The sequence below is a fragment of the Halichoeres trimaculatus genome, unplaced genomic scaffold, assembly GCF_033239565.1.
Source record: "Halichoeres trimaculatus isolate MK-OKI-2021-1 unplaced genomic scaffold, fHalTri1.1 fHalTri1_scaffold_23, whole genome shotgun sequence".
Lineage (NCBI taxonomy): Eukaryota > Metazoa > Chordata > Actinopteri > Labriformes > Labridae > Halichoeres > Halichoeres trimaculatus.
Genome location: NW_027437201.1, coordinates 18,262,296 through 18,275,893, shown reverse-complemented (window position 1 = coordinate 18,275,893; position 13,598 = coordinate 18,262,296). Strand labels below are relative to the sequence as shown.

The following is a 13,598-nucleotide window of genomic DNA, read 5'->3' as shown; positions in this document are numbered from 1 at the left end:
CAGCCTCAGCTGCCGTTTCTTCCTCAGGATAACCGTCTTTCTTTTCCTACATATCGCCTTTTCTAGGTACAAATTCTTGATAAGAAGTTGGACTTAAGCAATGTGCAGTCCCGCTGCGGCTCCAAAGATAATATAAAACATGTACCGGGTGGTGGAAATGTGAGTAGATTTGGTGATCTGGCCTGTAGCGAGCTGCAGGTGTGCAGGTGTTGCTTTAAACCTTGTTCTTGTCGCTTCTCCTGAATGCATCTCCACAAAGGAACAGGATGTCCGAGTGCACGAAACCTCCCGTCTGTGTACAACCTGTCTCCTCCCCACACAGACCTGTTAACACCTCCTATTAACTGATTTATTATCAAACTCTTACACTCCTGAGCATTACATACAGACCACTAGAGCAGCATTTAACCGTAGACACTCTTTACCAGCAGTAGTGTCCTTCCTGCACGCCCTGACTCTCTGACTTAGCTCTGAGCGTTGTTGTTTGTTAGTGTGTGGTCGCTCTTAGAGCTCAGCAGTCCCAGCTAATCGTGTTATGTAATGCTCATGGAATAATGTTGGCTTGATGTTGAATCTGTGCGTGTTGGTTTGACAAGATAACAATTTTAAGGCCTATAAAACCCTTTGAACGAGATCAATCAAAGCTTATTCACACAAAAAAGATCCTGTAAGTCAGAAAATACTTATCATTTTACTATTTTACTTTATTTTAAATAATGTTGGATTATATTTTATGCTTTTTCTTTATAATGACTGACAGGATCTTTTTGTTCACTTTGTTTCTGGAGCATACTGGCAGCAGTGAGCTTCCATACAAAATGCATGAATCTGTGTGAGTGTGTTCATCAAACTGATCCGTGCTTTAAGCTGCATGATCAGACACGATTCACAAACAGATTTTCATCTGGAGGAGCGCTAATAGTATCATAAATTTGTGTGTGGAGGAGTCTCTCTGCACTGAAACAATGACTCTCTGTCCTCGGCCTCTCCACCAAACTGTGCCTGTTGTCGTGAGCTCTGAGATGACCTCAGCTCAGAGACTGAGCGCTTTGTGTCGGACATGACAGGAGAGCCTGAGATGAGGTCACTTTTATCCTCAATCAACATGAGCGAGTCAAAGAATGCAGAACATGATCAAAATCAAACACTTGGTTAGTTTATCTGCATTTTGGCTGTAGATGAATGTTGAAACGGTCACAGACAGCATCACAAGACTTTAAAATTTAATCTTTATCTTGTTTTGTACAATTTCACCACTCCGTGTCCTCCCCTGTCCTTTCCGTAACAGTTTTAGGAGACTAACAGGCCAGTTTCTAAGATCCTCCCTCTGTAGCTGCATGCAAAACGAGTTTATCATAAAATGTGTCTCTAACATTTTCTGTTTTCTGCTTGGTCTGCTTTACAGGTTCAAATTGTGCACAAAAAGATCGACCTGAGCAACGTTACATCTAAATGTGGATCAAAAGACAACATTCGTCACAAACCAGGTCAATATCTGACAATATTATACGAATCTTTTTGTTCAAGGAGGTCTGCGCTCAAGATAAACATCCTTAATTGCTTTTGTTGACAAAAATATAGAAGCTGTAGCCCTGTAATGGTTTTATTCTGTTTTCAGGTGGCGGAAATATTGAGATCAAGAACGAAAAGCTGGAGTTTAAAGTCCAGTCTAAGGTTGGCTCTCTTGACAACATCGGCCATGTTCCAGGAGGAGGACAGAAAAGGGTAAAAACATCACAAGTTAAAAAAAAACGCCCTCACTTCTTCTTACTGTCGTCTGTCTGCGTGTTTCACAATCTGCCATTTCTGCTGCCGAAGCTCAGAGCGCACACAGTAAAAGTTTTCCTGCTGACTTACAGAACCTGAACGCAACACAACCAGCAGATCGTTCAAGCTGTTTGAGGGTTTTCGTGGGTGTAACATGGTCAGCGAGTTTTACACCCACACAAACAGAAATGCCCAGATTATCTCAGAAGAAACGTCCAAAACAAAACTGCAAAAGTACAGTTCACTCTAAAATTCCCTCTTTCTTGAAGTAATTTGATTCAAAACTATCAAAGGCATTCTGATCATCTTTTTCTAAGTGTACAGCTGCAAAAATCGAATAAATAAACAGTGGAAATCATTCTGGGTATTAAATAAAGCTCACAAGATATTCTTCTACAGTTCCTGAGGAGGTTATACACTGGTTTGATGGTTTGTAAACCATTCCAATTTAATGGAAAATGGTGCATAGAAAACATTTCTAACACCCTAGCTTTTGGGGGAATCGTCAAAAAGGATTGCACAACTTGCAGATTGCTAAATGCAGCCAGTGTTGGGACATGAATACATTTCTGTCACACTAAATCAAAGTATGAAAGCCTGGGTCTGTAAACGCAGCGCTTTCTTGTGGCTGTGTTTACACTAGAAGGACTATGAGCTTGTAAATGTTCCACCCCCAAATATTTTTAATCTATGTTGTGGCTCCACTTGTTATTCTCAACACCGCTTTTATCAGAACTCTTCACTTACACGACAGGCTCAGAAATGTTTCCTCTCCGTTAGAAAGCAAACTTGCAGCTGCATCTTAATTAGGTTTTGAAAGCCTGGCGGTCATTTTCTTGCCCACATGATCTCAGCGATATTATCAGTAATTTTACAACTTAATTTCACTGAAAATGGTATTTCACAGTCAAGCGTTGCTCAGCCTTCCCTTCTTTATGTGTGCATCAGTGCTTCTCTGCTTCTTTTGATTCCACTTCCTCCATCCAGCTAATCTGTCTCCACCATGACTTATTGATTCTTTTGTTTTACCATTTTTTCATCTTATATTGTGTTGCATTTTGATTTCTGTTGACGCCATCACGTGTATTTTTGTTGCATGCTTTGTCATTTCCCTTGCTGGGGGCTCCTCTGTAGAGGGACAAGGGGAAGGAAGCAGAGGGGAGCACCTCAGGCAGCCCCTCCATCCCCTCCCCTGCTGTCACCCCCCCTCAGTCACCTCAGACTGTCCCCTCAGCACCCATCACACCCATCCTGACGAATCCCCTCATAAAGATTGAGGACTCCTGTAAGTACGCACCAGCTGTGTGTTGTTATCTGCAGCACAGATGTTCAGTTTTTGATAAATAGTGAAAATAAATCCTGATTTTTTTCCAGAGTTTAACTTCTGTTGTGAAGTTGTGTGGGGCTGGGTTGTTAGAAGAAGGTGCTAATGATAGTTGAGGCATAAACAATATAAAAAACACAGTAAGTCTAACGCAAATAAATAAAAACACATTACTTACACCCTCTTTGATAAGTACATATTCACATTATAATTAAAACTTCACACAAATAGGTTTTTTCAACAGCTGAAGTCACCATAATAACATTTTGACTTGTTTGAATAGTCGCCTGTTAAAACGGTCACCACTTTCACCGAAACACCACCGAGGAGCGAGCTAGTGGCTACCCGCTATCTGTAGCTACCGTTAGCCCGTAAGGCACTTATACTTACTGAAGTTGCAGTTGTAGCTCTCCTTAAAGGTGTTAATCCAGCTCTTCCAGGTTGTTCCCTTTCTTCTTAGTCTCATCAGCTTCTTAAAAATCATCTGGTTTTGTTATAACAACGTCCCAAACCACGGTTAGCACGTAGCGGTCTGGTTGCTCGAATTAGCAGCCTGATGCACCTGATGCTAGCTGCTGCTAACCCTCGGTCCTTGTCGATAATAAATGAAGTTAGCGTCACATTAATTGCTAGCAAACAGTTACAAAATTGTTTTAAACAAAATAGTTTGGCAGTTATAGTTATTTTGAACTCTCAACCGTTTTAATAAGGTAAGAGCATAGAAAAAAGAATCACATCAAAAGCTAGTAAGGTCAAAGGTCGAGCTCGCGTTTTGCAAACATTGCTCCATTTTCCACACACGGTGTTTATTATTTATTCATTATTGTTTATTATTTATTTTATTTACTTTTACCTTTAAAAATATATTTTAGCAGTTTTTATCTTTTATTTTATTATGGAACTAAAAAAGTTTGTTTCCTTGAAACAACAGGACACCTATTAGTGAGCCTAATATTCTCTTTTCTGTAACAAGTTTTTTGGTCTATACCATTTTTTCTTGGCCCATCCAAAATTTTGTTTCATTAAAACCTTTTGATTGTAAAAAGACACCCAAATGTAGCCGAACAAAAACATTAAAGAACTTTTTTAATTTCAGTTTAGATGGGATAATTCTCCCATGTCTCACGTTTTTATTCATTATAAATTACACAAAGAATCTTACATTTTTGTGCAAAGTCTTCCTTGTTGAAGCTTCTAAAATGCAAGAATTATCTGTTTTGTAACCAAAATGAGCAATTATTACACACTTTAGGACTCTGCAAAATTACTCTGTTGCAAAATTAGTAAACCTTGATGTTGCAGCTTGTTTTAGTAAAGGTTCACATATTCAGAGATTGGACTGAGGTTAGTAGCTGTCATATTCATGTTTTACAAATTTCAACAAGCAGATGAAAGTTAAGGTTTGAGAGCAGTCTCCTGTTTATTCCAGGTGCATTTAGTTCTTGTGAGAGTATTCATTTGCCCACCAGAGGGCGCCCTACAGCCTGTCAGACTGACCTCCTGCAGCCTGTGTGACCTTCTCCTTTGGTTCTCTACAGATTGAGAGCCACAAACTGAGCTTCCGTGAGTCAGCCAAGGCCCGCACTGACCACGGCGCCGAGATTGTCTCTTTGGAAGACTCTCCCCACCAGCTCAGCACCGTGTCCTCCTCCGGCAGCATCAACATGGCCGACTCCCCACAGCTCTCCACGCTGGCCGACCAGGTGTCTGCCTCCCTGGCCCAACAAGGCTTGTGAATGCACCTCTTCCTCTTCCCCCCACCTCCTCCACCTCCACCTCCAACACACGACCACGTTAGAGGAGTTGTGATGCCTTCCTCATTATGTTCACAGGACTTTTTTAGCTACCCATCACTGTTTATCCTTCACTAACCTTTGAAACTGTTCTAAGGAGAAAAAAAACAGATAAACACGTAGGCCAATATGTCTTTAATTTCTCTCTGTGGTCTTTATTTGCTCTTTCTACCTTTTGTAAGTTTCCCTTTAAGAGTTAAAGCAACCCAGCAGAGCCAAATTCTCCCTGTGAATCAGACGAAATCTCTTCATGCATCCCCTGGTGAATCACTCGACTCTTGGTTTCCTGTCATACTGACTGTGAACCCTTTAGGAAGTTTAAACGTCCCCTTCGATGGATATCCACTTTTGTTTAGTTTTCTTTTTGAACAAAGCTAGAACTTGTAAAATGGAGGGAAAGCAGACTGTTAGGTGCCAGTTAGTGCTGAAGAAGGAACAGTTACAGGGTACGGTGAGGGGGTGAGAGAGGTAAACAGAAAAAGAAAAGTAGCAATTTTTTTTCAACACGGCAGAAAAAAAATGCTTTCAGACCTCGCTGCTGTCTTTGCTTTGTGTAGTCCGACGTGTGCTGCACCTCGAACTGACGTAGGTGACCGGGGTGTAACCTGGGTTTAAAAAAAAACAGAACGGCTAGAGTAGAAACTTTGGTTTGTGTTGGGCACAGTTTTATAATCGTACTCTGTGGATATATGACATGTATTTGATATGAAGAAACATTTGTATTGTGCCTGCTACTGTCAGTGTTATTTTATTTTACTTTTTTGTTACTGCTTTACTGTAAATGCGCTTCAGCTTGACGTATGAGGAGGAAACTAACCTTTAAAGATTAACGTTCATGGCCAAATTATGACAAGGAAGCTCATCATGGTGACAGTATTTACGCTGCTTTGTGCACATGAAAGGTAGATAGAATAACCTTATTAAAATGACTAAAGTGCAAATCTTAAAGAGAGACTATGTAACTTCTTCAATAAAGATTCATCCAATGAGTGCAGGGCGGTTTAATAACTCACCAATCAGTGCAAGGGGCAGGACTTATGCAGCTGTCATGCAAAACATAAAGCAACAAAGTCCCAGAAATCTCATGTTTACCTAACATCATGCTAGGTAGCAGAAGCTAACATTAACCAGACAAAGTAAGACTGCAGCAGTGAAACTTCTTCATGTATATAATGATTAGAAGCTGCATTTTACGGCTGATTGATCTACTTTGAAGGAGAAAGAGTGTCCTTACTTCGCTCACACATAGTTACATAGTCTCACTTAAAAAAAAAAGAAGTCTAGTATTTTAAAATTCACTCAACCAGAATGGGTCTGACTGTCTGGAGAAACAGATGGAAAGATGACGGATGGATGATGGATGGATGGATGGATGATGGTTGATTGGGCCAAGTTGATATGAGGGGTTATTTAGGCACGCGACAAGAGAAAGAAGAGAAACTGAACAGGAAGGAGCTCATAGACGGAAAAGTTTACATCTGGAGAAACATGTTGAAATGTCAGCTGGTTGCTTTTGGTCTCTTCCTAGTTAACAGTATTACCACCTGGACTTAAGTATGTGGACACCTAAATCCACTGGTTTTCTTTTAGACATGTTAATAAAAGCTGCTCATGCAAGTTGTGAAAATTTAAAGATAAGAAAACAGAATTGCAAATTTTGCAAATGTGATTTTTTCAATTAGAGTTAATTTTTGATTGCACAAAATCCCAAACTGTCTCGATTCTTGATTAAAATCAGAAAAAAATCCCCCAAAATACAAAAAAACTCCACATGAATAACACAAGCTGCAGCCTTCTGTTAAAAAATGAAGCTCCTTCTAAAATGCAGTTCCTTAAACGTCCACTAGAGGCTGTCTGCAAGCCAAGGAATCCCAGATACCTCAAACTTCACCCCCTAGTGGTGGCTTTTATAATGAAAAGTGGTATCCTTCATTGGTTGTCTACATACTTTTGGTGTTTTATATCTAAAGCTGCAGATCAGGAGTGATTTTGGGAGATTAACTCAAAAGACATAAATGCAACCAGCTGCAGCAGAACCAGAACATGTTCCTGTGAGAAAATAATCAGCATCCAGGTGCTCGAAAACATCCTCCTGCTGATCAATACTCCTGCAGATTCATCACTAATACTCACATGATTATAAAGTGAAACGTCTTGCATGCACCTCATGTAAGAGCCAGCTTGTCTGCTTGTTGCCTCCCTTTCTTTAAGCGATCTCTTGTGTATATCCTCTTTATATATGCTCTCTGGATCTGAAAGGATATACTGAATCTGTTTCCCAGCTGTGTACGTCGAAATTAAATCTTTATAAGCCACAAAGAATTTAAGTTAAAGACTGGACACGTAAGGATTTAAGGGTGTGATTGCAACATTATCTGCATGCTACTTTCTTTATTTCCAGACAGCACAGTCGTCTCAGAGTGCAGGATGAAGAAGCGCACGTGTGTGTGTGTGTTTGTGTAAGGATGTGTGTGAGCGTGAGGGTCTGGGAGTCGATCCTGCTGAAGCAGAGACGTGATGAAGAGTGAGGTACGGTTTGTGTGTTTTAGTGGGAGGATTCTGCAGTAACAAAAACTCATCACCTTTTTCTTTTTGTTTTTTTTTTTTCATTTGGGTTATTTCTGACGCTGTACAGTTGTGGAAATGTGATTGTTCTCGTTATTGTGCATTTTATCAATAACTGGTTTATGATGATTCTCGTTGCTGTATATGTGTATTTGAAAATAAATGCTATGAAGTCACTGCTGCTGCTGTTGTGGAGTGATTAACTGCTTTTAAATAGATCAGAAAAAGCTGCAACATGTGTGAAGTATGGAGACCAAAGTGTGACAATGTGAATCTCAGCTGCTGGAGTGTGAGAAGTGACTTCAGACAGTTTGGACACGTAAAAACTTGAGGCCAGAACACTTGCGCCAAGTTAAACATAAATGTTTTAATGGTACTATTTACAAAAAAGAAAAAACAATTCTGCTTTTTGATTAGGTTAACTGCTGCAACAATCGAACAGGTACATCGACATCTTAACTACAAAAGAAAAAACAGTGATTGAATGGCTGTGGCATAAAAAGGAGGTGTAAAATGAAAACAACCATAGATTTTTTTTGCATAGCAATTAGTTACTTAAGAAGAGGAGGGGGCAGGGGGAGAGAGTGTGGTTATGTTTGTGTGTGAGGGGGCAGAAAATAAAATCCTTCTTGAAACAGAGCGGTCGAGGTGGGATCAGTCTGAGAGTTGAACTATTTAACAGCAGAAAATATTCCCTTACGTTGAAAACCTGAGCTCAGGGTGGACTTTAGCTGAGAGCTGCTACATTTGAATGTTTGCAAGAGAACAATTCGTCAAGCTGAACCAGAAAAAAGAGGAACACGGGAAAGTGGAGGGTTGTTATGTTTATTTTTCCACTTTTACTTCTTTAAATACAGCGAAGACTGTATGCAAGGAGGGAGGTGAGTAAAATTAGCAGGTGGTACAATCATCCCTGTTACCTACGGTTTATTTCTTCTTCGTCCTTTTTTTGTTTAATCCGTGGAAATCTTACTGTGTGCTGTTGTGGTAAGACTAACATTAGCATGTTTCCCAGCATGCAGCAGCGCTTTCTTTGTAGGGCAAGTGCTCAAAAAGTCTCCAGTCCTCTCTGTGCCGACACCCTCTTTAAAACAGAACGGAGGGAGGGGAGAGTCTACGGGGGGCTGACACTCTCAGAAAGAGACTGTAAAGGAATGATTTTACTATTCAGAAAGAAAAAAAAAACACACAAAGAATGTGTTACACTGGAACAAACAGAACAGACACAAATAAAACATGTCAGGAATGAAAAAACAAACAAAGAAAGCAAACCAACAAAACCAGACTTGGCAGTTTGGAGAAGTGCTCTGGTGATTTCAGGCGACCTCTAGGGGGAGACAAAGGAGCCACATCTCAAATGTACCTGTTTATTTGGATGAGGAGGAAGAAGAGGAGGAGGAGGGAGGGAGGGGGTATTTTTTCTTGTTTTGTTATTTGTCACTCCACTAAAAATGTACATGGGAATTACAAGCAAACTAGTCAATAGAAAACACCCTTTGGCCATATTTTGAGGAGTCCGCTACATAGTGCGCTACAAGTGTACACGCGACATATGAAACACCACTAAGCCCCCATGTACATTGTTTAGCCTACTACAGAAAACATTTTTTGTAACGTGTTGTTTTATACTTTTTTTTTTACATTTATCCTTTTTTTTCCTGTGACAAAAACAAGTGTAGGGAAAGGCTTCTATCTCCATAATATTCACTAAAAACTGTGAAAGTATTAGACTGATGTTTGAATATCAAACAACAGGAACCCATTTAATATCTTATTCTGCTTTGAGGTTCTGCTTGTTAATGCCAGAGAGGAGCTGTGGGGGCAGGACGAGGGGCGGGGCCTCTGCCTGTCAGTCATTCATCGGTGGGTGGAGGCCTTGTGTTTGGGGACGATGCCGCCGTCGTCCTCGCAAGGCAGCTCCGTGTCATCCGAGTCCAGCCGCCCATAGGCCGTTGCTCGGCAACCTGAGATGCTGCGCATTCTGGGCCTGATGTGGTCGCTCTCCGGCTCGGGCTCCGGGGCCGGGTCCTCTGGCAGGGGGAAGCTGCGGCGCTCCCACGGCGCTACCGTCTGCAAAGACCAAACAACATGACGTCATAAAAACCCTTTTCTGTTTTCTCATTTCTAATCCTTATTCTTCGTACAGGTGCTGTTTCAGGTTCAGCCTGTGTAAGCTGCTGTAGCTCTCATCTCTCTAAGCCCCCTCCCTGAAAAGCCGTCCTCCGATTGTCCAGCTTTTGTGAGGCCTGTGAGCACCACTTCATCCTCTGTCGGCTCTGAAAGCAAACTGTTGGCAGCTTCTCAAATCCAACCCAACGTGTCTGAGTTTAAATCTAAAGCTTCAACCCATTCAGAAATGTGTCAGTCCCACCAAATTAAAGAGTTCAATGCTCTGGTTTATTCTTTTTCTCCCTCCGCTCTGCTCCAAATCCTTCACAAGCTTCATGCTTTACCTTTAAGACACTTGTTCACACCTTTCAAGTCACATCACTGTTTTTAAACCACCATTAGGAGAGACGAAGGACTCTTCACACTGCATGTCTGAGCCCTGGTTTCTTTTTCTAAGCATAAAACCTCAATTTTAGCTCTGAAAGCTTCACCACAATGAAAACACTGAATTCAAACAGTGAACTCTGTTTGGTTCGGCACAAATCCAACTCAAATGAAACCTCAACAGCACCAAAAATTGCAAAATTCATCCTCATTTAACTTTCAGGCTCATTGCACTATGGGGATAGAAGTGAAGAAATCATAGACAGAGGTACACTGAAAGGTAAATGTAGCCAGTAATATTATAAATACTACTCTATAAACACCTTTCTCAATCTCAAGCAGACTGTTTTACCAACACACTCACTATGAACATATCATTTTATCAGGTTAAGACAAACTCACTGCTGTTTAATTGTGAATAACTTCATATAAAGTTGTCAGTTTTTCTGTTATTTTATGACTGATGTGCAGAGGCAGGTACACACCCGTTCCTCAAAGGTGAAGTCCGGCGTGGAGCAGCGTGTGTCCTCACTGGACAGCAGCCGGTGGGAGTCTCTGGAGCAGGGCGTGTGGGGGTTGGAGGTGGTGTCAGGGCTGGCGGGGCTCATGGGTGACGGCACGTGGCTGTAGTCGTGCAGCATGGGGCAGTGACCCGGGTCAGGGGACGCAGGCTGGGGGGTGGGAGGGTTTGTCCCGCACAGCAGCGGCGTGGTCCGTCCGTCCACGGATTTGTACGACCTGAAGGGACACAGAGTCCATGTTAATTCTCTGAGCTACATAAATCTGTTTCTGTGGAGCGGGGAGGGAGGTACGGACCTGCTGCCCCTCCTCTTGGCAGGAGCCAGCGCCATCCAAGTCCAGCGGGAACGCTCCTGGTCCTCGTAGGGCTGATGGAGGAGAGTGAAGGCTGCGTCTGTCAGATCCTCCACCTAAAAACAAACAAAAACACACATTATTTATTACTTTGTGAATAAAAATCACTGAATTAAAATCTCTGGAAAAGGCTCAGAAAAAATATTGGAATTTATTTTTCACTAATGTCTGAAATAAATCAACATTCTATAACAAATTATCACCAACTAAAGCTTTTGTATTGCAAGAAAAGCCATCAGACTAATCTGGATTCACTACAGACCATAAACCTTCAGTGACCACCAGGTGTCACTGTTCATTTGTTTCCAGACTACAGGATAAAGAGGATTATTTAAATCAGTGTATTTAAGAGGGTATTTAAGGGGCTGTTGACTTATTTCAGAGTAAGAAAGAAAAAAAAAAAGATTGGGAAATAGTTTGAAGTGGTGTGTGACTCTCACCTCTCGCTCATTTTCCTCTTCAGTGATTGGCTGAGAGAAAATGTCCACCGATCGCCAACTGAAGAGCAGAAAAATAAAATATGAGCTCCAACATTCTCAACAGGAGGAGCTAACCGTGCAGACAGATTCATCTCCTGTTCCTGACTAAACAGGCTGCAGGGCAAACACGGCGATGTCCAGGTGTGACGTCCTGAGCTGACACAGTGACGGGTGTGTTTACCTGGGGGTGAGGATCTCTTTGTACTGCAGCTTCTCCACTCGGGTGGTGGCGGCCACAGACATGGGGATCACGATGTTGTTGATGTCGAAAGAGCTTTCCCCTCGCCGTCTCTTGATGGGCTGCTGCTGGAGGACAGAGGAGCGAGTGAAGGAGTCAATGTGGAGGTTTCATAACAACACAACAAAGAGTCAGGGGGTTTATTTCACTCTCACATACTTCACGCAATCAATACACAACTTCATGTTTTGGACTTAATCTTTAATACTTGAACAGCTCCATTCTTTGGTGATAAAACCATTAAATATAAAATGGAGAGTTTGTTTTCTACACCGACAGTTTGACTACCACAAGTCTGGTTGTTTCCTGATACGCTGCTTCAGCAGCTGCAGGAAAACAAACAAAACCACAAAGCAGAGAAGTTTCAATTTGACTTGACTTTGTTTTTTTTCACCTGGCCACACTCTCACTTCATCATCAGTGAGTGAACAGAGTCTGACACAAGAGTCTGACACAAGGCTGACTAAGGAGGAGCTACGCTACAGTTCCTGTATTCTGTTATCTGGTCTCAGTCTTCCTAACAGACTCGTTTCTGTTCAGGTTTTGAGAAATTAAACCGTTGATGTTTGACTCCTGGTGTCCAGCTTTGGTTTGTTATCAGTGAAACGTGTGAATTAAGTGAGTGTTTGTCTGGCATCTGTCCTTACAGGTGTGTTGGGGATGCTCTGGCTTCCGACGCCCAGCGGTGTAGAGTTCTCTGAGGACGTGGACAGCTGTCGTGTGAGGGGGCTGTGGAGGGACGAGTGCATGTTGGGCATAGAGGTGCAGGGGCTGCTGGACTCCAGGAAGAGTTTGGGTGAGGCTGGAGAAGAGGACACAGGAATGAATATCAGACGAAAACACCCCAGAATGGATTTATGAGAGCAGAGCTTCAGAAACACTCACTGTCTGCCCGCTCCAGAGAGTGCTCTCTTAATCTCTTGCGGCTGTAGTTCTTGTCGTAGGGCCCCAGAGGAGTGGAGAGACCCTGCAGCCGCTCGGCCTTGCACACGGCTTGGCCCTCGAGCCGGGTCGCGTTGAGAACAGCACTGCTGCTGGCAACACTGCTGTCCGCTGTCCTCTGCTTCTCAGCACGGTTCTTAAAGTGGCCCAGTCCTACAACACCACCAAGGAGACACATGAATATTTTTAAAGGAGAGTTTTTACAACAATATATTAAAAAATTTTGACTCTACAATACTTGAGAGATCAAGACAGTTGTCAGTGTCCAAAAATCTCAAAACTGAAGAATATAGATGCTGGATTTTACGATGAGAAGTGAAGTAACGTTTTTAACAAGCTGAGCTCCACAGTTTCAGGCTGATAAGATGTTTCTCCATTTGAATGATTTCTCATTATTAGTCTAAAAATTAAATGTCCTCCACTTCAATAACTTCACATTCAGCTCTTGAGCATGACTAATTTAAATGCTTTGACAATCTGAACAAAGGAAGCTTTGTGATGATTACAATCAGCCTAAAAAGCTTTGATTTAAGTCAGTTCCACTCTTGTATTTACTGTATTCATCATGGTGACTCTCATTGTGTTCTCACGGTGATTGATTTCTCTGAATTGTTTCTTACTGAGGTTGTTTTTGTCTGACTGAGGGAGAACAACAGATGCAGATTTATGCGCTGCTTAAGAATGATGTCAGCTGTCTTAATTTTGCACTTCCTGTGTGGAGTAGTCAGCAGCCTGAGGACTTGCAGGCAGCTCTTTGAGTATCTCTCTGTGGCTGAAACACACGTGGCTGAGAGAGCGTCTGCACTTACTGACTGCCATGAGAGAGTTGGTGAACTTGTGCTTCTCTTTGGACGAGGACAGCTTGTGTTTGAGGGAGAGCTTCTTCAGTGGTTTGGTCCTCTCCAGTGACTTCGTCTGCCACTGACTCTTCATCACGTGCTGCAGACGGAGGCCGATATAAACGTCTGAGGGAGGACAGAAGAAGACACTCGAATGATACACAAACAAGGGAGCGGAGTAAAGATGGATGCTTCAGATTTACCATCTGTAGCTCGACATTAGCGATTCACAACGAAATACAAAATGTATGATAAGCCACAGGCAATCTACTATATGAACGGGTG

At 42.1% G+C, this 13,598-nt stretch overlaps 2 protein-coding genes across 18 annotated transcripts in view; one reads left to right on the top strand and one right to left on the bottom strand.

Annotated features, from left to right (window-relative positions):
* The window catches only part of LOC141785364 (uncharacterized), a 32,600-nt gene extending 27,626 nt beyond the window's left edge, over window positions 1–4,974 (top strand). For 12 of the 15 annotated variants that reach the window (XM_074663667.1, XM_074663669.1, XM_074663662.1 and 9 more), the window contains 4 exons: window positions 67–159; window positions 1,406–1,487; window positions 1,619–1,725; window positions 4,630–4,974. In XM_074663667.1, coding sequence (XP_074519768.1) covers window positions 67–159; window positions 1,406–1,487; window positions 1,619–1,725; window positions 4,630–4,827 — 480 coding nt within the window. In that variant the 3' untranslated portion in view covers window positions 4,828–4,974. The remainder of the gene's footprint in view (window positions 1–66; window positions 160–1,405; window positions 1,488–1,618; window positions 1,726–4,629) is intronic. The other 3 variants (XM_074663673.1, XM_074663674.1, XM_074663670.1) reach the window with 1 other exon arrangement.
* A 3,502-nt stretch (window positions 4,975–8,476) lies between these two features.
* The window catches only part of LOC141784974 (KAT8 regulatory NSL complex subunit 1-like), a 33,243-nt gene continuing 28,121 nt past the window's right edge, over window positions 8,477–13,598 (bottom strand). For 2 of the 3 annotated variants that reach the window (XM_074662995.1, XM_074662994.1), the window contains 8 exons: window positions 13,284–13,439; window positions 12,418–12,627; window positions 12,180–12,334; window positions 11,476–11,600; window positions 11,256–11,313; window positions 10,759–10,871; window positions 10,428–10,680; window positions 8,477–9,519 (listed from right to left, as the gene is read on the bottom strand). In XM_074662995.1, coding sequence (XP_074519096.1) covers window positions 9,307–9,519; window positions 10,428–10,680; window positions 10,759–10,871; window positions 11,256–11,313; window positions 11,476–11,600; window positions 12,180–12,334; window positions 12,418–12,627; window positions 13,284–13,439 — 1,283 coding nt within the window. In that variant the 3' untranslated portion in view covers window positions 8,477–9,306. The remainder of the gene's footprint in view (window positions 9,520–10,427; window positions 10,681–10,758; window positions 10,872–11,255; window positions 11,314–11,475; window positions 11,601–12,179; window positions 12,335–12,417; window positions 12,628–13,283; window positions 13,440–13,598) is intronic. The other variant, XM_074662996.1, reaches the window with a different exon arrangement.